This window comes from Centroberyx gerrardi, chromosome 7 (genome assembly GCF_048128805.1).
Source record: "Centroberyx gerrardi isolate f3 chromosome 7, fCenGer3.hap1.cur.20231027, whole genome shotgun sequence".
Taxonomy (NCBI): Eukaryota; Metazoa; Chordata; class Actinopteri; order Beryciformes; family Berycidae; genus Centroberyx; species Centroberyx gerrardi.
In genome coordinates, this window is record NC_136003.1 from 24,145,136 (window position 1) to 24,168,539 (window position 23,404).

Sequence of the window (23,404 nt, forward strand, 5' to 3'; positions counted from 1 at the left end):
CTGGAAATGTGGTGCTCCGAAAACAGACACAGACGAGTTATTTTGTTTTTGTTGTCAGCCCCCCTTAAATACTGTAATTTGTCATAATGTGAATTGCACTTGCCATTGAAATTTGCAGTTGGATGTTTTTGTAGCGCCTGAATTCACCTGTTATCATCTGTTATGTAACACAAGTTAATCACTTTATGTATGATTTACTTTAGGCCAAACATCTGTTATTTAAATTAAATAACCATAGATGTTACAGAATGCTATTTCACTCTGACGAAGAAGAGTGTACACAGTTGATTTTAAACCCTACTGTTGAGTTATCCCACCATGCAAGCCACATATTTGTCCGTCACTTCATGAAACGCTCTTCTGTGGCTCCACTGTATATCATGTCAAAGAAGTTTTTCTGTAAAATATGCTGTAACTATTCATTATTTGAAATGAGGTAATAAATGAGTTAGCACTAAAAGAAATCGAATGATCTGTTGGTCTAACGCTTGACTTTTTGAATAAAAGATACAAAAACATGGCAGGTTTGCTCAGGGATTGCACATTTTAAAGTGTTAAGAGAGTAAGAAAAGATCACAGACAACAATATTTGACCAATAATTTGAATTTAAGTTCTTAACAATTGTCTCATGGAGATGTGTCAGTGAATGAAGTCTATACAGATGCTTTATATTCCCATGTTTTTGGTTTTTTACAGCATTTACGGTAAAACAGAACACCGCCACTGATGTCATCGATAGCGTTTTAATCACAGCCAGTCACTAACTGCAGCCGCGACTGAACTCTGCCCCTGTGCTAGTGCGGGTGGAAAGTGAAGCTGAAGAGACTCTGTTCCTGGTATTGTCAATTTTCTAGCAGACTGGCTGATCTGTGATTGCTGGAAAATACCACTTCCTCCTTTCACTTTGATTCTAACAAAAATGCACCCAGCTGTTTTTTTCTCAGTACCTTTGATGACAGGTCTTTCAACACATGATGTTTGGCCTTCCCTGACCTTCTGTGGTGAAAAAAGATGAGCTTCTGGAAAGCCCGTTTGACGTTATTGTAGATTGTGTGTGTGTGTGTGTACGCAACTCCACTACATCCTCATCTGCTGTGGTTCATTTTCTACATAGATGTGAGAAATACTGCACAAAAGTTTCATACATTAGCACATTTTGACTGCTGAAATTCCCATTCACCTTAATTCTACTGTCCTTCGGAGAATATGTGACTACTGAGATAGAATAGTTTAAAACGTAATAGTTCATTCTTTATAGTAAGTACCAAGTGTTGACAGGAAAAAGCAAGTTCTGCATCACTAGGCCTCTACAACGCTCCAGCTTTAGCTCACTCTCTCTCTTGTGTATATCTTTGTCTCTGTGATGGGAAATGAGCGCGCGCACACACACACACACACACACACACACACACACACACTGGTTTGAGGAGATGAGGGGGTGTGGAGATGCACAGCTATTACCGTCAGCAGCTGCTGACTCAGCTGTTTCAGGAAGCAACTGTCAAGCTTCAGGACTGGCCTGCAGCCAATCAGTCTGCAGAATTGATTCAGCTTCAACAGGGTGCCTGATGTATGGACTTGTTTGTTTGTGTGTGTGTGTGTGTGTGTGTGTGTGTGTGTGTGTGTGTGAGAGAGAGAGAGAGGAAGAGAGAGGGGAGGGGGGGATAAATGGCCAAAGACTGATGTAAATGATGACTTTCTGACAGGGAAGTGAGAAAATGTAAGTTCACTCGTGTGTCTTTTTGTGGTTTACAGATTAATTATGCCATAAATTTCCTTCTGAAGATGTTGCATTTTGCTAAAATCTAACCATTATCTGCACCTGGAACAGTGTTATAAGCTGCAGTCAGTAGGGAAATGCAAAGTGGACTTCCTTTATGTTTGTTTTGTTTGTAGCTGACTCAACACATAACTGCTTGCACATGCAGAACCAGGTATCTGGATTCTGGTCCAGGCTCTGTCGCCTCCAGATATGAGATCAGTGAGGTCAGAAAGATGCAGTAAAACACAAAAACACATGCATATGTCTGTCTGTCTGTCTTTGAAAATCAACAAGTGTGCAAATGTTGCAGTGGTCTGTTTCCGTTTGTTTTGTTAACCATCTCTCTCCTAGGCAACTGTGTGGCTCTCTTTTACTGCTGGTTACCTCAGGCACAGTCCTCTAATTAATTTGGCCTGGTTCTCTCTCTCTCTCTCTCTCTCTCTCTCTCTCTCTCTCTCTCTCTCTCTCTCTCTCTCTCTCTCTCTCTCAATGTTCACGTGATAGAGAGGAACGGTTGATATAAGTCCTCTATTTTATCACCATCCTATACATCAAAAGGCAAAAAAATCAGTAAAGACAAAAATCAATTACATTTTCAGAAAAGTATTAATTTCTGTCCCCCCCCCCCCCCCCCCAATCCTCATATAATAATAATAATAGTTAATCTCATAAAGATATATTATATCAGCCTAAAACGTTAGGTGAAGTCTAAAACGCGGGTAAACGGAGTTAAGGTGGGTTTACCTCCTGATAAACCGCTGATTCTGTATTTACCTACAATACAAATATCAGTTGAATTGAGTCCCGGCCTCGCGCCGCCAGGTGTCGCCCTGCTCCAGTTTGAGGGAAATAGATTTGGAAGCGATTCATCGAGTTGGATTGAAGATTTAGATTAGACTTAATCTAATCAGCCAGTCTGCAGCAGAGAACACCTTTGATCACAGCAAGTCACAGGAAAGTGAGTTTGAATGTAATGACCTGAAAAAAAAACTATAGGAGTGATTTAAGTACACACTCTGTCTGTCTGTCTGTCTGTCTGTCTCTCTCTCTCTTTCTCTCTCTTTCTCTCTCTCTCTCTCTCTCACTCTCTCTCTCTGGACAGATTATTTATTTATTTATTTATTTATTTATTATAGGCCGATTAGTAATTAGTACTTTCTTATCACTAGCCTATTATTTGTGATAGGAGAGACAGAAACGTGGGGTGCAGTAATAAGGATATGACCCTTATTTGATGCTTATTCTTATGCTTATTATTTTGTTTATTGTTGTTGTTGTTAATATTATTCTAATTATTATAATTAGCCTATTATTATTATTGTTGTTTTTGTTGTCGCTGTTTTTATTATATCAATTTTATTGGTAGGCTAATTAATCATCATTGGTAATATCATCATTTGTACTCATTATCTTTATTTACAGGCTATGCATCATATATATGCATATTACTAATCAGGCATACTAATACTACTCCTGATGATAATAAGAATAATAATGACCCTCACTTGATTCTTATTATACCTATTATGCTTATTATGCTTATTATTATTATATTAGTAATGACATATTATTTGTTCCACTATTACTACCTACTGGTAGTACTACTACTACATCAAATAATAATAATAATAGTAAGCATAATAATAATAATGTGTCTGTTATTGCCTGTCAGTAAAGGCTTCCTCTTCCATTTGCCTGAATCCAGCATTAGTCCAAATCATCACTCTGACAGAAATCAGGAGGAACTGAATTTACCCCGTGTTATTCCTCACACACACACACACACACACACACACACACACACACACACACACACACACACACACACATAGAGAGAACCGCCGGAAGTGGGCGGTTTGTCAGAGGGTGAGAGACCCAGAGAGAGAGCGAGAGAGAGAGAGAGAGCGAGAGAGAGAGAGAGAGAGAGAGAGAGAGAGAGAGAGAGAGAGAGAGAGCGCGCGCGAGGCAGAGTGAGCGGTGAACTGCGCAGCGAACTGTTGGAAACTAGGCGACTGACGGACTGACTGAGAGATCCCTGTTGTAGGTCGCTCGCGCCGCTGCAGCCTTTCCCCCTGTGTTTTATGAAAAGGACAGCAGCCTCCGTCGTCCCACAGCGGTAGGTGCGACACTTGAGCGTGTTTCCATGTGTTTGTGTGCGGGGTGAAGGTCCTCTCCTCACTGATGGGCTCTGTTGCGAAAGAATGCTCTGACAGCGCTTTGTAAACAAACTGCTGTGGGTTCAGTGCGGTGTAGCGCTCCTCTACCCTGAAGCTACAAGAACCAGTTTGCATGCATGTAATGACATTTGCGTGTTACAGTTTGTCATTGCTGTCAGTTGTTTCCTCACTTTCTCTTTTTTTTCTTTCTTTTTTTTTATTAACCCTGCTGAATCAACAGGCTCGGCACCCTGTCCTAACGAAAACACCCCTATAATATTCCTATAGTAATAGTTACAGTGTGTCTTTATCGTACTTTTTGATATATTTTTTTAATCTCCTATGGCATCACTATAATATTCCTATAGTATTCCTGCAGGTACGTATAGTGTGCCCGTACTAGTGAGTTTATAGTGACCTTACTTTATGTTATATAGCCTATTTTTTCCCTCCTGTCACTATAATATTACCGAAATATTCCTATCAGGACTTACTTGCTGCCATAGTTAAACAGCGTCTTTGTAAAATTTATTGTAGGATTACGTTTTCCTAAGGGGCAAGCCTCCCCCCCAGCCTTGCCTGTCTTGTAATTGCATTGTAGCCTACTTAAGGCACAAAGTCTCAACACATCAGCTGAAATAGGGCTGTAAAGATACTGTGTGACGGCGCAGACAGGTTTTTTGTGTGTGTGTATAGGCAGAGGCTATAATGGTGATAACTGTTACACAGCGCTCAGCAGCCCAGTAATGGCGTGATGAGCATACTTCACAAGTTTGACAGGTGAAAGCCTGACTGACTGCTGCTGGATAGAAGTAGTCATTACCTGCTGTCAAGAATAGCCTTCATGTTTGCCACGCTTTAGTGTTCACACATATTTGAATATACCATGCATATAGCTTATAACCCACTGCTATCTATATCCATTAACAAAAACACTAATTCTGTGATCAATTTTAGAGGGATAGAATACAAATATCACAGCAAAAGTAGGAATATTATAGGAATATTATAGTGACACCGTACCAGATAAGTCACTCACTACTGAGTACCATTATAAAGATACCATATGAGATTAAAAAATACCATAAAGCAACAATGAGGTCACTATAACCTTATAACTGAGTACCACAGACACACATTAAGCCTCAGTATGAATATTATAGTGATTTTTCGTCAGGGGAATATGGCTCCTGAAGAAAGGCTTCCTCTGAAAACATTGTAGTGATGCATAACTCCAACCAAGGTGCCAGGAGAAACAGTAGGCCTGTTACTGCAGCCCAACTCTGTTCATGTGGCCACTGTCATATGTTCCCAGTAAAATGATGCCAAATAGACACAAAGCTGAAATTGTTGTCTGTCTTGTGCTCAGCACAGCGGTTGATCTTCAATAGATTAGAAGCAATTTTGGCCAAACAGATCACAGTCCGGGTCTGTGCCAAGGGAAATGGGCTGTGTGGTAAATGTGCACAACTGTAAAAACACAGTCGAATAGGATCCATTGTGTCTGAAATTATTCTCTTATGTGGATGGATTAGCCTGTTGATGTGAGGGATGAAGTGACGAAGGCCGATAAAGGTCAGGACAGATCTGACTGTCAGGGCTTAATGCACAACTCAAGACCTCGGCGTTTGTGCTTGCGTACAAACAGAATTGAAATGTCAGCGATGCTTTGATGTCTCTGTGACAGAATATGGTGCGTGTGTGTGTGTGTGTGTGTGTGTGTTTGTGTATGTACAGATGAGCTCACCTGCAATACTTGCACCCCACCTTCCTGATACTCATCCTTTTTCATCTCGCTTCACGCTGAATGCTGACTCCCTCCGATAATGCTTTGATGTGCTTTTGCCTTTGGACGTATCAGCAATGTTTCTTCTAGCATCTTACAGTCCACCTGGTGATGACTTTGTACCCCATTGCTTCCAATAACTCACAATTACATTACTCCTAATGCCAACTGTCCACTATAGTAACACTCCCACTTGTGGCTGCTGCATGAAGGCAGTTTGTAGAGGCTCTCTGACCGGTTTCTGCGTCTTTTCTCCCTGACACTGCAATAGCAAGGGTTCATTTGTTGAAGCTCTCTTGTTTAGCGGCTGATTGGGTTTTCTGCTCCTCTCTGTATGTGTCATGACCTTAGCTTGGCTCTGGTCAATGTTGACAAGCCATATTAGTAATCCTTCCTTGCCAATATTCTTTTTCTTATCTTGCTTGTATTGGTCATTTCTGGATATTTGCTCTGCTGATCAATAAAGGGAGCTGTAATCTAAATCATTCTTAGCATTTTCCCCTGTTGGCACGCACCATGTTGCCCTGCACACTCCCTGTGTCCCTTACACTGTAACTGGTGGTGCACGGTGCCAAGGCAGGGTCGTCCAGGTTTCTAGAGAAAAAGAGGCGGTTTTGGGGGTGGCGCGGGGACACGGCACGCTGGCCAGGCATGAATTGGCTGGCACAACTTGTCCTGACAGAAAGCCCCACACAGAAAGACAAGCAGCAGGGAGACAGGAGGAACCCAAAGCTTTAGTCTCTAAGCGCTCTGCTGCGCCATGTGCTCACAGCATGGCATGTCCTTAAGCCTGTCTACGCTTCTCACTTCTTCCCACTTCTTGACTTTCCCCACTGCCAGGCAAGTGTAGGGTTCAGCAAGACTGGAAGGGCTGATGAGAACATTTGAGTAAGTGTGTGTGTGTGTGTGTGTGTGTGTCTGGAGGGTCTTATTTGGAAGGACAGCTGACATATTCTCAGCACTGGCATCATGAGTACCTGGAAGTTGGCTGATTAGATTGATGTGTGTGGTTTTTTGATCTGACTGAGATGTGACTCAGGTTTTGTCAGAATCACTTATACACTGTTGACTCTGGCTGATCTGATACAGTGGAGGAGAGGATAGAGGGATGAAGGAGATAAAGGGAGGCAGACCAGGGATTTCAGTTGCCTGCGATCCAGTTGTTTTGTGAAACTTTTTTGGGACCTTATGGGTGGGTCATGGGGGGATAAAACTCACTGATGTAGCTTTGAGAGGCTTCCTTGCTTGAGCCTTAAAATGTGTAGCATGTGTAAGAGTGCGATTCCCACTCTTACACATGAGTGCTAGGGTGTGGTTCCCAGAGTGAAAGAGAAAGGGAGACACATTCAGAGGGAAGTGATCAGGAAGCATGTGGTGACACGCACCCAAACCCCCCTCCCCCTTTCAGTTGGGCTAACGCTAATCCGCTGGTCATGTGACCGTGAGCTCTTAGCCTGGACTAGGCCGCTGCACTGGAACGCTCTGATCCATCTGCCAAATAGCCTTGCTGATTGTTGACATCCATAGCATGTTCTCCTGTCCCATGATCGCTGCTGCTCGCTCCACACAAGACTCGAATTCAAGGACTGCCATCAGCTTTTTACTACTGAAGGATGTTATCAGTAGTTTCACAAGATGCACCTCTCTCTCTCTCTCTTTCTCTTTCTCTCTCTTCTGATGTCTCTGTCTTTCCTTCTGTCTCTGTATTTCTTTCTCTGTCTCTCTCTCAGTCTAACTTTCATTGACTTGACGTTCAGTGAGTAAGTGGGAGGGGATGGCAACCATGCGTTCCAGCCACTGAGACGCATGATAAGGCCTTGGGGTATTATCTCGGTGACACAACCAGAATAGCCAGCACGCTCGAAGGAAGGCTCCCCCTCAGCCGTGTGAAGGAAGAAGACGGTGGCTAACAGCGAGCACTTGAGTTCCCTTGAATGTTGCTGCCGGTGCTTCCCTTTTTATTGCTGTGATTTTAAATTGTGCAAGGAGACATTGTAAAGAAAGTCCAGAAGGGAGATAGAATGGACACAAGTGGTTGGGATTAATCATTTCCTCCTATTTGCACAATACCCCTCTGTAAGCCTAAACACACAAGAGCAAAATGCTGTTGCAACCTGCGGCTGTGGTACCACAGCACCAGGCTTGGCTCACCTGGCTCTGAATACCACACCGACCTTTATGTGGAGGCTGGGTCCCATTACTCAAAAGCTTCCTTGATTAAAATTGCTGACTGAGGGTCCGTGACAAGAATCATTTGCATGTCATGATCTTGTTCATCGAAAAAAGACAAACTCTGTTCATAGATCAGTTTGAGATCTTGATCGCAATTCTCCTGAAGATTATGTTGCAAGTCATTAACAATGTCTCACATTCGGTGGCTTGATCCAAAAATGAGTTCTTACACTTGGAACAGACGCCCAGCCAAGGGTCGGTAGCTCGAAGGTTGGAGAAAGCCAGCTTGTGGCTGACTGGCAGGTTGCCTGTTCGAATCCCCAGAGCAGTGAGGGAATCTGAGTGGGAAAAGTGAAGTAGTTCTCCTCCTCTCTCAAAAACTGCCATCAGTGTTCTCTCTCAGCGAGGCTCTTAACCCCACAGTCACTCCAGCAGAGTGGGTCAGTGGCCAGATACTCACAACTGTGGCTGTGCTTGGAAGCTCTCAAGTATGACTGTGTGTGTGTGTGTGTGCATTCAATGCAACAACTCCTCAGGCTGGTGCTGTAGATATACATGTTTTCTCAGTTCACTTGTCTCATTAAATGAGGGTTTAAAAACGGATAAGGTAGAATTTTGGATGTGTCTCACTTCATGGCACATTGCACAACTTATTCTTTTGGGTGCCATTGGAGTCTGGCCCATGGCTTGGGACCCTCCATGCATGAGTTGGGTGAACTAATGGCTTCATCTGGGCTCTGGAGGAAATGTTGTCATGTGAAGTCTCCAATCAGAAAAAGACAGTACAAAAAATGTGCAGGACTTTGTGTTGATGATAAGTAGTGCGTTGGTCATTTACATTTTAGATATCTAGCTGAAGCTGTTATCCAGTATGATTTACATGCAACAGTAGAGTACGCTTAAATTCCTGGACTACCAACATTTTAAGCACCCAGTAATGAAGAATCTAAAAGTAAAAGCTCCAATTCCCAGGAAAATAGATAGATATAACAAATACTCCTGTATCCCCAGGAGTGCAAGGTAAAGTTGTATGAGCCGTTATACTAAATGTAAAGAAGAGCTTGTCATAATTTGTGATAAGTTATAGGAATTATCACACACAGACATAATTGCCAAAGCTGGTAGGTGGTGCGGCACACAGCGGCTGAAGTCACAGGGTTGTGCAGACGTCCCTCTGGGATGTTTATGGTGCTGGGCTGGAGAAACCTCACCCTGCCTCGCCTCAAGCTCTTACCATGTCTCTGTTTGCAGAGTGTGTTAGCAGTTTATTTTTTCCTTTCATGCCCAGGCTATTCACGCTGTGGGTCCTGACCTCATATAGCTTAAATCTGACATTCTGGCCTACTTCCTAACCATGGTAGTTTATCACTAGTGGAGTGACAAGGATGCTGTATTGTTTGAAGTGCATTGCCATCCAACAAGATGTTTCAGTTAGAGAGGGGCATTTACAGTAACACTGATAAGTAAGAGTAAGTAAGAGTTAAGTCAAGTGCAGCAGTAAGGCAGTAGTGGTCAAGGGCAGTGCCACAGACTCTGCAACTTCCAGGGTGTCCTGGTGGCTTGGCACACCGCATAACTGTGATATTTTATTTTTGAATCCAGCCTAAAAGCTTTGTTTCATGACATCCTCCCATCTTTTCTCCCATCTGTCTGTCCTCACTGTGCGCTGCCTAATAAAGCAGGAATGCCTTAAACGGCGCTTCCCCCAGAAGTGCCAGGGGGTCTGCAGTCCCCTGGGACATTTTTGAAAATCTGCTTTTAAAAATGAATTCCTGGTATGTTCTGTACAGTGGCATGGGCATACCATTTCAAGGGAGAAGACACAATATGCTTGAATTTCTGACCTCTCACTTAGATTCAAATACGACCCTACTGAATTACTTTCTTTGTTTAGCAACATAGTTGCCACTTCCACTTTCCAGCAACTTAGAGAAAAAATGTTCTATACAAGATAAGGAAGCACTCAACCTGTATTAATATTTCTGGGTTATGTTGTGTGTCTTGTTATTCAGTAACTGAAATGTCCACTTTCTTCCAGAAGTTGCGCTGTCAATACTGTCAATACTCGGCCCTCTTTTGGGTTCGCAGGCCCTTAAAAACTCCAGGTGAATCTGCACTAAGCTGCTGAACATGAGGAGAATCGCTTTATTGATAATCTGGCATGTGGCTATTTTAAAAATAAGGCCCATATTCAGACCAGAAGTATATTCAAAATAGGTAGATTGTTTGTCTTGCTAAAATCTGCTCTTGTCTATCTTGTGCTTTTCGCTATGCTTGTCCCATATCATTTTGTTCACCACTGATTTTGTTTAGTTAGATCTAGCTAGGCTCAAGTCCTCTGAGACATGCTTGTGCTAAACAGCTATATAAATAAACAAACTTGAACTTGAACTTGAAACTGTAATCATACAGTTAATGGTGTGAAATAGATGTAGGCCGAGGTTTAAAATTGTGTTTACAGGCCAGCTGTAACAGTTGCTTCTCAGTGCAGTTTAAATGCCAATGAGAGGATAAAAACATTTATGTACCAGTAAATGCTCACTGTAGACCAATGTAAGCTCTTGAAGCTGGGTACGGCATGTGCTACTGTCTATGCCAACATTACACTACATACATACACACCAAAACTGCAAAACAAATTGCCCCTCGGGGAAAATAAAGCTTTACTCAACTCTCTAGAAAATGCAAAGGAGTTTGCAGTGCTGCTCCTTTTAAGCACAGATGTTATTGGCTATTATTATCCCACAAAGTTACAGGCAGTGCTCAATGCATACAATCTAAATAATCATGTATTTTTTTATGTAGATTGCAATGATTTGACTGGGTGTTATTGATGTAGTGTTATGGCAGATGTACTGTTATGTTATACGCTTTTTATTGGTGTGGTTGGGCTTTGAGTAGCCTGCATATATTGGAAATACTGTGGTATAAATGCTCCTCAGACTAGTTATTTTCCTTAGAGCTCCTAGGTGATCAATGCTTGACCCTTTAGAAATTGTACCTCATTCTCTCAGTCTAACAAAAGGCAGCGCCCCCCATGGTAAAGGGTGGGGGTGGTGAAGACCCTCTCCATGTTTATGGGTATAAATCTGCTTCACATTCCAGTGGTTCATTGAAAGTTCATTCCTCTGAAACTCAGCCATCAACTGACCAATACCAGTCACCTTTGTCAATGATGACATTGTCAGGTCAAAAGGTCATCTTCTAATGATAGCCTCTGTTGGAATCCTCTGCTTGCCGGATCAGGTTACTTTTACTTGGTGAGAGGTTTTTTCTGTGGGATGTTTTTGAAGCTACAATATGCAACTTTTTGCCACAAAACTTTTTGCCACAAAGCAATTAAGTGTATCCTGGTCCCGCCCTCCTCCCCCTCAGCTGATCAGGTTCACACCCTGACACCTGTCACTCATCTTGATGAGCTGTCTACCCTGAAACGGCATCTAACCTGAACCTGAGGCATCCGTAAAGCCACCACAGGTGTTGTAGAAGCAGGAAATCTGCAATGAAAAAAAACAAAACAATGTCAGTGTTCACCTATCTTTTAACAGGCTTTGTCTGCTGCATGTTTAACCTTGATGTCTTTTCTTACTGCTTTCTATCATTGTTTTTGTTGCTATGAGTAGCCACAACCAGCTCACTGTCGACCACACAAATGGTTTACGCTCCAAAACGTCCCCAACATCATTGAAAAGTCAATTTCAGACAAATAGGGGGGATTTAGGCATGAACACACAGGGTCACAGAGAGAGTGTATAATAATATGTCCTATTTATTTATTGTTTTAATGTGAAAGTTGCATATTGCAGGTTTGACTTCCTGGGTGCAAATGCAGGTTTAATGTTGGCTGTATTCTGAATAACCAGTTCTGCTCATTTTGTTGTTGAAAACACATTTGCTGCCGTTGGGTCTGCATAGAGAGACTTGCTGTGCTTTTCCCAAGAGCAGGATGAGAAGTGGCCACTGCTATGTTCAAGCCTATTACAGGCTTACAGCAAATGAGACACAGCTTGGAAAACCAGCGGATACCTCACAGATAAATAATATGGGTTTAAAGGAGGTGAGAGAGAGAGTGAGAGAGAGAGAGATGATGGGTAAGAATAGGAAATACTTAAAGACAGAGGGAAATTAAATGATTCAACAGATTCAACTACCGTTAAACACAGGCAAACATGTGTATGCATGCACCTGGGGAGGATAACGAACCATTTAGCTTCAGTTGTTTATGCTGCCATTATTCATGACCCTTGTGTGTGTGTGTGTGTGTGTACAGTACGTGTGTGTGTGTGTGTGTGTGTGTGTGTGTAAATATTATCTCAGCATGTATACAAGTGTTTCGTTCAACCAGATTTAGGTCATGGATGCTCCCTTATGTCTGGGGAAAGGGATAACGTCTGTAAAAGATTACTATAAGAAGCACTTGATTAAAAAAAAAAGATTATGATGATGAAGTAGAAAAAAAAGATTTTTCCATTGTTCCATGGTTATGTATGTTGGATGTTATGTATGGATTACAGTAGAGATGTAGAGCGAGACTGAATGATCAAGTAAGTCCTTATGTGTTTTTTTAATTTCTATATAAGTCCAGTGACTTATACTGGATTCAGTGTTCTTCATTTCCCATGTAAACCTTGTGAACTTTCATAATTAATCCAAGGCCATAGGCTAACAAGCTCTCTCTCTGTCTCTCTCTCTCTCTCTCTCTGTCTCTCTCTCTCTTGCTTGCTCTCTGCTTTGTGGCGGCATAAGAGCAACATAATGCAGAGTCAGTGTTGGGCTTGGTGGATCCGTTAGCCTGTATTGATCCTGTGAGCTCATCTGTGCCCCCGGCAGCTCCTGTCTAACAAGGCACAGTGATGCTCTCAGATGAGCGCTGCATGACATCTCCAGCCGTCCTGCCGCTCCCTCCGCAGCTCCAGCCCTTTCCCTTTTGGCTTCCGTAAAAATGAAATATATGCAAACAAAGGTATGCTTTCATTGTGTTGATGAATCACGTGATAAATTCAGCATTGCGTATGAACAAGCGCAGGCAAATGTCCGATGATGCAAAGACAGATTCACTTCCCCTTTTGTGCGTTTTTGTGCGCCCGTGCATACGAGTGTATTTGCGTATGTGAGTGTATTAGTGGGTGGGTAGGCGGTCGAGTGTCTGCTGGTGTACAATAAAGCATTGCACTGTATCTATATAGGTTGGAGAGAGGGGGGTCAAAGTCGAATGGGGTCAAAGTGAAACAGATGTCGCTCAGTCATAATAACACGTGAGATTGTCGTAAGACCCACCTTGTGTGACGTTTATCGTGAGCATAAACTTCACCTCCAGCGATACCAACCTGACATCGTCTTCGACTGCTAGATTCCGTCCGTTGCTCTCTTCACTGTCCCCTGCTTTCCCCTTTCGAGGCATTCAGCCATGTGAGCCAATCACATGTGCCGTTAAGTGTATGCAGAGAGAGGGGGGAGAGCGAGGAAGTGTGTGCGTCGTGTGTAAATAGTGTGTGGCATCACCATGGTTCATAGTGTGTAGCATTACCACGCGTCATGGTGCTCATCAAACACATTTTCCATTCTCACATATTCTCCTATCCCTACCCTTAGGCAGCAAGGCACGAGGCAGCATGTGTAGAGAATTGTGTATTATAAATAGATAGGATAACACTGGAGGGTTTGTATTGTTCTCCTCTTCTGTATTCCCCATGTCAGGGTTAGCCATTGAAAAGACTTCAGACTGCTTTGCATTGTAAAACATTGCCATTGTATATAGCAGCATATCTGTGGACATGCAAACTGAAATATCTACGAAATTCCTCTCACAAATGCAAATGATAGAAGGGAACAAGCGAGCTTACCCACAAAGATAACCACTTGTGGATGAATGAACCATAGAAATGAAAGATGATAACTTTATTGAATAGATACACTGGAGAAGCTTAATTTGCAATGCAAGGTACCCCTTTTCCATTAAGTAAGCATCTTTTTAAATTCAGACCTATTCTTCAAGTGTAATTTCTATGCCCAACTCCTGGCCTCAGATGACTGCATGTGGGCCCTCCTGCTCTTCTTCCATGTTGGACACTGGACTTGCATTCATAGTCCTTTAATAATGTGTGTGTGATGGTACCATAATCAAGAATGATGATATGATTATGCTCAAGATGCAGCGCAGTAACTGCTGTCTAGACCTATATATATATAGTATGTATATGGAATTTCTAGTTCTGATGAGTTTTGCAAGCCAGCCTCTCTCCACACCTTTGTTTCTGTGCTGATTATTGGACACCGTACAGAGCAGCAAGCACCAAGGAGGCCTTTTAGCAAATCAATACACTCAATGGACAGGGAGGAAGTGCCCACTTTGGGACCAGGAGTGTGTGTCACAAACCCTATTATGGGATTAGCTTAGTGTGTGCTCTCCAGTGAGGAGGTAAGGGTTCATTGTGTGCCAACGTGACTTTGAGGCAACACAGTAATGTATAGGTTTCATGTTTCATGTTAACATTGTTTAGTAGGGATGGGACGATATGCTTATCTCATGATATGATTCGATACGCAATATAGGGTTCACGATTCAATACAACCATGATACGGTGTGATAAATAAAAGTTCAATGACATCAAAGTATGACTGCGCAGAATTATGTTTATTTCTGATCCACAAATCTTTCTAGCAATGGCATTGACTTGCTAGAATGTAAACAACAATTGTAAAATGTCATTAAAAAGTGCAAATAATATAATTTCAATGGAGAGCCTGTGAAATTATGTGGGCAAGCCGTCTCATTTGTGATTACTACAGCAGAATAAAATGTAGCTACCCCATGATACCTATTGTCACATTTTTGTATTGCAATATATTGAATTTCGATATATTCTCCATTTTCTCCAGTTTCATTAATCACGTGAATACACTGTGATACAGGAAAGTATCTCATGAAGAGGGAGCAGGGGATTGGAGGGGATGGGGGGGGGGTTGGATTGGTGGCTAGGGTGCTCTGTCTTTCTTCAGTGTCCATGCTCAGCTTATCCAGATTATCCCTGTGCCACCACCATAATCACTCAGCCGCTACACTGTACGCAGCACCATAAGGTCGATTCCTTTGTTTCCCCCCGTCGCACGTGTGGCAGAGACACCTCCGATAAAAGCCATGTTACCTCCTCCGATAAGAGCCAGTTTCAGGCCTGCAGTGGTGCAGTGTCCCGTGTTCTCCATGTAGGCGACGGACGGCCCTCCTGTCCTTAGCTGCTCTGCCACGCCCAGGCCGGCAAGGCAACATAGCAACAGAACGATATTTGGATTCCCCCATGTGTCGGTTAAGCAGTTTTCCATCTGTGAGGACACTGTGCGGAGGCCAATGTGCAGGGAAAAGCCCGTGGCCTGCGGGGAATCCCATGCTTTGTGTTTCAAATGTAATGTTACATCCCCTTGAGTGTGTCTGTGAAATGAATACAAAGCCCAGGCCTTGTTCAAAGTCCGTTTGAATTAGGTTCTCAACATTCTATCAATAAGCCACATGTGCTTCTCGTAAGAAACTTTCCCTTGTAGTATTTCTGTGGGTCCTATGGTATTTGGCACACCTTGGCTATAGTCTGCGAGGTCAAGGCAAAATGTTTTCATGCCGACGCACCATGGCAACTGACTGGCAACTGACATGCTTGGCCTTGGATTTGATGAAAGTGCGCTTTTGTTGATTCTGAGGTCAAAGGCGTTTGCTCTGCATACAGAACAGGTCAAGACCAGCTGGCAAGTTCACAAGATGTGTGTTAAAGATGCTGCTGTTAGGCTCACAACTGGCATAGAGTATGGGTTGCATGACAGCTGGCCCCAGCTGTTTTGCTCTTGAATGTGGGTTGTAACCAGGCACCCAAAGGTCCGAGGGGCCCCGCTATCTCTTGAAATCAGTCCTGTCTGCAGCGGAGGTGTGTCTGGTGCTGTTGTCCATGCGGGGTAAAGACCTCTGTTCGCTAAGCAGGCCAGCGGGATCTGAAGGGACGGGCGGGGTGGAGTTGACCTTTACCGAGAGCACTGAGCTTGCCATGCCGGGAAGGGAGACGAGGTAAGAGGAGCAACAGCGAGGGGGGATGGGGCCAGAGTCTTGGTGACTGAGCTAGATACTGTGCGCGAGAAACTGCAGCTATCTGACCTCTGACACATGACAAGCTGGAAAGGTCAAAGGGCAGAGCTCTCAAAAGCTGCCTGCGTTGGTGTTTACAGGGGTGTTGATGGAGGAAAGGAGAGACGGCCGAGAAGCCAGGCGAGAAGCCATCGTGGAAGGAGAGACTTAAATTGAGAGGAGCAGCAAGTAATATCAAGTATATCAGGTATATAAGCTGAGTCATGTGTGGAGTAATGAGTGAAACACTTTTTAAATTAATTCCCTAGATTTTATGATGTCTAAGTTATAGTAAAGTAACTCACATGCTCTTTGATTCTGGTGCAGTCACTGATGTCATCAGACCAGTTTGAATATGTTGAAACAATAAATAGCCCATATTTGCGCTGCACCCGCACCCCCCACCTCCCTTCCTCCCTTCCTCCCTTCCTCCCTGCCTCTTAAGGCATGTGCGCGGTCCGTGCCGTGCCTTTCAGGAATTGTTGGAGATGCTAGTCAAGCACAGAGGTCACATAGAACAACAGCCCACAGGTCAGATTGGGCCTGCGTGACTGAAACAGGACGTGGACAGGAACAGGAGCCCTTCAGATAAGGAGTAATACAGTTAGGATATTCAAACACAAATGAATGACGTTTAACTTTGAATAGGATCTTTCAGGTTGACTTTTTCACAATTATGCTAACTAATGTAATCACATCATGTAAATGCCAAGACATTAGTTCTTGTAAACCAAGTTACCAGTGCGCCCGGTTTTTTTCCAGCTGATGAAAAGTATTGATTTGACTCCCTGAACCTGATGTGAGCTCACTGGGTGCACGGCTGTCTCCTCTCAGCTCCTCAAACAGCAGGACGCCTAACTCTTCCCCAGCCGGGGTCATGCTGTAAGATCCTCTTAGCATACATCTGCAGGGCAGCGACTGCGATTTGCTCACAGTAATCAGGTCGGCCTCTCTGACGCTCAGATAGAAATGGTATTTTTCAGTAGAGCAGCAGTGATAGAATTGGCCTGCTTGAGGAATTAAATGGCAATGAGATTAGAAAGTGGCAGCTACCTGGGTGCATATTAGTCCGTCCCTGAGAGAGTGGACAGGAAATCAGCTCACTGCCTGCTGGTAGGCGATGTGTTTGTGAACTGTCCGCACTTGGTACTAATGTTGTCTTTCATATCATGAATTGACAAGTGCTCTAATGGCTCATGTCAGCGCACGGATCAATAAAAACTAGGATGGTCAGCCTTCCATCCTCACAGACAGCACTGATGGGATAGTTTACGGTTAAAGTTGCACGTGTGAGCGGTGTGACAGTTTTTTATTAGCCACCCTTCAGGGCGAGGAGCGTCTCGCTGTGAAATTTGCCCTCGGCTCTTTCTTTAGCCCCTGCCTGTACCGGCCGGATCCTTTGAAGCTTGTTGAGCTAAACAGAAGCCTGAGGGGGGAATCTCTGGTCACGGCTGCTGCTCATGCTAAGTGTCTATTGAAAAGCCTCTGTGAAGGGTGCTGCTCTTTGGCTGGAAGATGAAATATTGAGCGCGGTAAACATGCGGCGCTTTCAGTGCTGTCGGGATCAAGCAACTGTGTGTCCTTTCAACTGAAAATAATGAGAAAGAGAAGCCACTGCTGGTACTCAAGGCTGCCAGTGGACACAGTGTTAGTCCTGCTGAGTGCTGAAGCTACACTGTACTTTTCTAAGCCCATATGCAACGACCATCATCCAACACGCTCATAAAGTAATCATCATGCATAAATCTAATTGCAGTACTGTTTCTTTTTAATTAGACCCTAACGCCCAATCGTTACATGATGTTTCACGGTTCATAATTCATGGACGGTCACACTCATTAACTTTCAGGAACAACGACAGTTCTGTCATTGGCGCCAGAGGCAGGAGCTGACGTTTCTGTGCGTCTACTAATAATGGAGGCTGTTGGACCCATGGTGATGTAATGATAATGAAAAAAAATGTCGTTTTCGAGGGCTGTGCTGTATTTTACATCCATAGGAAACAAGATAATCCTGTTTAACTCATCATCAGCGGAGGTGGCGGTTGTGGTCTTGTGTTCCCACATAAGTGTTCTCACATGGTCCGCTCACAGTTACATCAGTATAATAATATTATACTATTGGCCAAGCCACAATTACATACGGAACAACAATAAATCATCCATATTGCCCAAATCATCTAGATGTGCGTGCTGGTTTGTTGCAGGTTTTCATGGCGTGTCGTTCAGAAGAATAAAACTCAAAACAAATAAATAAATCAACACAGGGAACGTGCTTTAAGAATCGTATGTAACCACATTGGCATCAGTGATTCATTCAATTCTTTTGGTCATTGAGTTCACTCAGCCCAGCAGCCACCATGTTGTTGCCAGGAAGAGATTTCTTACCCTGGGCTTTGCTTTTTTTTTCCTGGAGAAGAAATATCATTCCCTAATTCCCAAACATGAAGGTGGCGTGGCTGCATGCTAACATTCAAGACTAGCCCAGTAATGATTATCTATACCCCATTTTCTCAGCGTTTCCTCAAACTTTAATTTCCCCTGTATCTCAGGTCCAGACAGTAGCCCCTGAAAATCCAGTCTCAGTGTTCAGTAAGCCCCGGGGGTTTATGGCAGAGCCTCTTCAGCTGCACTACCACAGGGAAATGTAAACAACACCCTCATGTGGGGCCTCATCACGGCTCCTCTTGCCCTCCTCCGGAGCCCCCGTCCCCCTCTGGCAGGCGCTGTGTGGGACATCCCCGGCCCTCCGGTCACACTCAGATGTGGACGGTGTTTGTTCACTTGTCGGGTGGCATTTTACGGGCTGTTTGGTAAGAAAACATGGTGGATCCCAGACGAAGGGGCCAAACTGACAGGGGTGAGCAGGGAGGTCTGATGGGTGTGACTGAGCTGGTGTGATGGGTGGGACAGAGGTGTCGAAGATTACTTTCAAAATACAAAGTGTTGCAGAAAGAATCATTGTAATCTGTCATATTATCTACTGGGATACTTCCCTTCAGTTAGTTTTAGGTCACTTTGCCTCCAAAATGCATAGAATTTGCGGCTAAATACTTTCATCCTGTGACTTGCAATCCATTATTCCCCATTGTTGGGTCGGACTGTGCCAGCATTGATGTTTGAAGTGGCAGATAGATGAACAGCAGGATGTGTGTGTGTGCGGATCAGGGACGATCCCATGTCACCTCTGACCCGGGACAGATGGCAACGATGAGCCAATTCCTGCTCATAACACCCCCTTATATTTTTGTGATGATCAAAGTGATGTAAAAATGAACTCTCCCCGGGGTGAATAAGGGTTAAAGGTGATAAAGGAATGTGATGTTTTGTTCTTGAACAGTTCTGCAAAGACCATGCAGTATGGTGAGATGCTACACTGCAAAACATGTCCATATTAACATGCTGTTTTGGTCTCATATTCAGTTTTAAAATCAGATTTTTTCTGCCAATGGGGTAAGATAATTCCACTTATTTCCAGTGCAGTTTCACTTGTTCAGGAATTTTGTAAACATCTCAAAACAAGTTGCTTTCCATTGGAAACAATTGAAATTGTCAGTGAAATGTTTTCCCTTGTTGAAAACAAATGGAAAAACATGATTTTTAGACTCAATACTAGATTAAATGAGGTTTAGATGGATGTTTTTGCAGTGTATGTGGTTATATAAATCAGTTAATTAGGTTTACACCTTGAATCAAGAGCAAATCTTCCCCTATACTGTGCCTGTACAGTATGCATACTGTGCATAGTGGATAATATAGACTATAATACCAAACGTTAATATTATTCTAGTAAAAAATCTAGCAGGCAGTTAAGACATCGCCCTCTTGGTCGTATTGCTTCATGAATGGTTAGGCATAGCACTTTTTATTGAACTCCGCAGGGCTTTCCTGCAAAAGTTTCAAGTAATTCTAATACAATTTTTAAGGATGAAACAAAACAATTATTTTTCAGCATTTACTTTGCCCCTGTGGTGATACCCCCTGCTCCCCACTGAGAGCTGAACTGAACTGAGCTGAGGGGTATGAGTGTGTGAGTGTGTGAGTGTGTGTGTGTGTGTGTGTGTGTGTGTGAGGCACTAATTTGGGCCCCTTTCCTGGGCCTGGCAAAACTAGAGGGGACAGGGGGCCTCTAGCTGCTCCTGACACTGAACAATAGCTCCCAGTCCATACGCTTCGCTCTGCTCCACTAGCTCAGGAAAATGATTTCAGTCTAATTAGAGATAGATGAGACCTCACCTAATGTTATTGTTTTGGATTTCTCCTTTTTCCGGCTGTTTGAAGGTGTGTAATTTGTCTCGTGGATAAGGAGGAGGATTAACGTTTCTACTAGGATTCGAGTTTTTAAATTTGACCATTTTCATGCCTAAAAATGGCAAATATACAGTGTTTCCTCACAGAATATTATTCTTGGCAGGGTGGAAATTACTGTGAAACAGTATTTAGTCCATCATGGGACACTAAAACTGGACTAATGGAATTCTTTTAGTTGGGTTTAGCAGCTCTTTAAGGCAGAATGACCCACCACACATATTCAATGGAAGGGGAAACATTAGGTATACATTACACCTTTAAATGAAAAATTAATTAACAAAAAACATAACTGAACAATTGAATGAATGTTTAAAGAAAATTAAATTTCATTGCAGGCTTTAATATTGGAAAGAGGTGGCGAATATCCGATAATCAGTAAAAAGCTGACATATCATCAGCAAACCTGTATACTGGTCTAACCCTAGTTTTTTTAACCGTAGTTTTCACTTTCCTTGGACACACACACACACACACACACACACACACGTATGCGTGTTCAAATGACACAGCAGTTGGGGCTTAAAAGGATGATGCTGCCAAAGGTCTGTCGCTGTAGGCAGATTAGAAGGAAGCGCTCCCGGACACAGTGCATGTGTTCGACTGAGGAGGGAAGGGGACGGGACGCTATGCCAGTTACCCAGAATGCCCTCCACCAACACACGGACCAATAAACTTATTCTGCCGCCTGCCCTTTGTTTCCAGTTCATACTGTATGTAGGTTAAGCTTCTTGTTGGGTGATTATTTTAGAAATTGTTTTTTTCTTTCTTCCCAATGAGCCGAAAGCCTTCTGGTCGCAGCATATTGTCATCCCAGGATTTGTTATTCAGCTGGAACAGCTTCTCTGCTGGTTGTTTACACTGTCATTCATTACAAAGAAATGAATAACAAAAGCTGCTTGTCAGTAGCCCACTTTTTTTTTTGCGTGATGAGTATGAGATAAAAACGGCAGAGCATGGAATTTAAGCAAAGGTATCTAAACTAAAATGATTTTTATCATTCTGTCGATAAAACAGTGACAAGACAGGAGAGATGTGTGCTGAAGCAAATGTGTTGAACATTTAAATTATATGCAAATGTGGTTTTCCTTGGAAGTGACATAAGCCCCAACTAAAGTTTGACCAAAATGAATGTGACTAGAATTTAACTTAACCTCTTGATGACCGCAGCGCTGCGGTGCTAAATGTTTTTTTTCCATTTATTCTTTATTTAATCCGTTTATCTCATTGAGAGACCTCAGAACATACAAAAACTGTTAAAAATGATGTACATGATAAAAATACAACTGCAAACATGATAGAAAATGTGAGGTATCATTGGTTTAAACTCACTGAGGGGGCAGGTAATTCTACTGCCAAAGTACTTTGCAGTCTGCTGCATTTATAAGATGCACAGTACCAGAAACCAGAATTTATTTAAAATTATCCAGTAATTTTGAAATGAAATTACTGGATTTGAAAGCAACAAGAGATGTACAGGGGTAGAGAGCAATGCATTCTCCCTTCTTGTTGTTGTTGGAGAAGATTGGCCATCTTTTTGATATAAATCACAGTGGTGAGTCAGAAATTCATGTCCTGTAATAAAATGCAAGGCGCTGTGGTAAGCTGCAGCCAGCAGCTTCAAAGTATTGGATGAAACAGCTAAAACAATGACTAAAACTGATGAACATTTGTAGTTAGAAGATGAAAACTCAAACCAAATTCAACACTGCATCGTGGACTAGCCAGTGGCTGCTGGTTGGTGGTTGGCCATGGCTGGATGTAGAAGATAATAGGGCTGGCTTAGAACTGATGTCTGCTTTTTACAAGTGGACTAACAGTATCCCGCGTCCATTGAGGTCTCGTAATAGCAGACTACTGGACGGTGACAACTGGCTGTAGCTGGTCGTCCCTGCTGTCTGTCTGGCTGCTCGGTGCTTGTGGAGCGGAGTCTGGCTGCGGGGCTCCGGGCCAAAAGTGGCTCCGCTCCAACAAGCTGGCATTCCTGCTGCCGCTGACTGGAGCTTCAGGCCCCGTCCGCATTTAACACTCCCTCTGGGCCGCATGGATTATATAATGTCACCCACTAGTCCACCACGCTCCACGCATGGGTTCACGCATGCACACCCATAGACACACACATATGCATATGCACACGCAGACTTTATACTGTTACTTCCCCTGTGCGTGCACAAACGCAGAAATCATAGGCCAAATTCAGCATTTAAATGAGAAAGACAAAGCTGGGTGGGACAGAGCAGAGACAGATAAGACACATACAGAAATAACCGCTTTTCTAATAAGGCAAAGCAGACAGTATGTTCTCTGTTCTGGTTTTACAGTTTTGCATCCTCAGGCTTTGCTTAACTCTGTCATTCTCACTCACTCACACGCTCACGACCTCTTCCTCAGTTGACACAGGATTCGAGGGTGTGAAAAGTGATTGAGGACTGAGTGGCAAAGTTAAAGGGGGAAACTGCACAGGCCTGCACAGAGGGACTGATGCCTAAACCACTGCAGCAGATTGATCCTTGCAGTGTGTGGTGTTCAGTGTGGCAGGGGAGTGCAGTGGAGAGGGGAGTGAGAATACATTGTCAGAGTTAGGTCGAGCCCCGCTGCTGGTGTACGCATCTGTTCCTTTATGGTGAACACACACACACACACACACACACACACACACACACACTAAGATTGCTTGCAGTTTCACCTCTGTGTGTTCAGTATATATTGCGGTACCTTTGACATGATGCAAAACTAGTGCATACTGTGTGCTAAATATACACCGTGTGCAAAATGTACATGCACTGCAACAAGCCATATACTTACTGGGCACAAAGGTGAAAGAAGTTGCAAGTTGGTCAAAGAGCGTATTTGTGTATTCCATTAAACCAGCATGCATTCAGGATTTCAGGATTTTATTACCTTTCATGTGTATTCCATCATGCAGTTTCTTGTTAACAGAGAGTGTCAGGGTGCTTCTACCAACACCTTCTGGTTCTAAATGGCTTTTTTTGTTATCTCAGCATGCTACTTTCACTCAATGTGACTCTTGAAAGTATTTCAAAAATTGCACAGTTTACAATTCACATAGCGCCAACACAGGCTGCTAGCGCCTCTCACCTCAGATACCCTGGCTC

At 43.2% G+C, this 23,404-nt stretch overlaps 2 protein-coding genes across 3 annotated transcripts in view; one reads left to right on the forward strand and one right to left on the reverse strand.

The window, feature by feature from the left end:
• The window catches only part of nkiras2 (NFKB inhibitor interacting Ras-like 2), a 415,504-nt gene that overhangs the window by 68,949 nt on the left and 323,151 nt on the right, over nucleotides 1-23,404 (reverse strand). The window lies entirely within an intron of this gene.
• The window catches only part of stat5a (signal transducer and activator of transcription 5a), a 58,770-nt gene continuing 39,093 nt past the window's right edge, over nucleotides 3,728-23,404 (forward strand). The window contains exon 1 of one of the 2 annotated variants that reach the window (XM_071916998.2): nucleotides 3,728-3,879. In XM_071916998.2, coding sequence (XP_071773099.1) covers nucleotides 3,845-3,879 — 35 coding nt within the window. In that variant the 5' untranslated portion in view covers nucleotides 3,728-3,844. The remainder of the gene's footprint in view (nucleotides 3,880-23,404) is intronic. The other variant, XM_078284421.1, reaches the window with a different exon arrangement.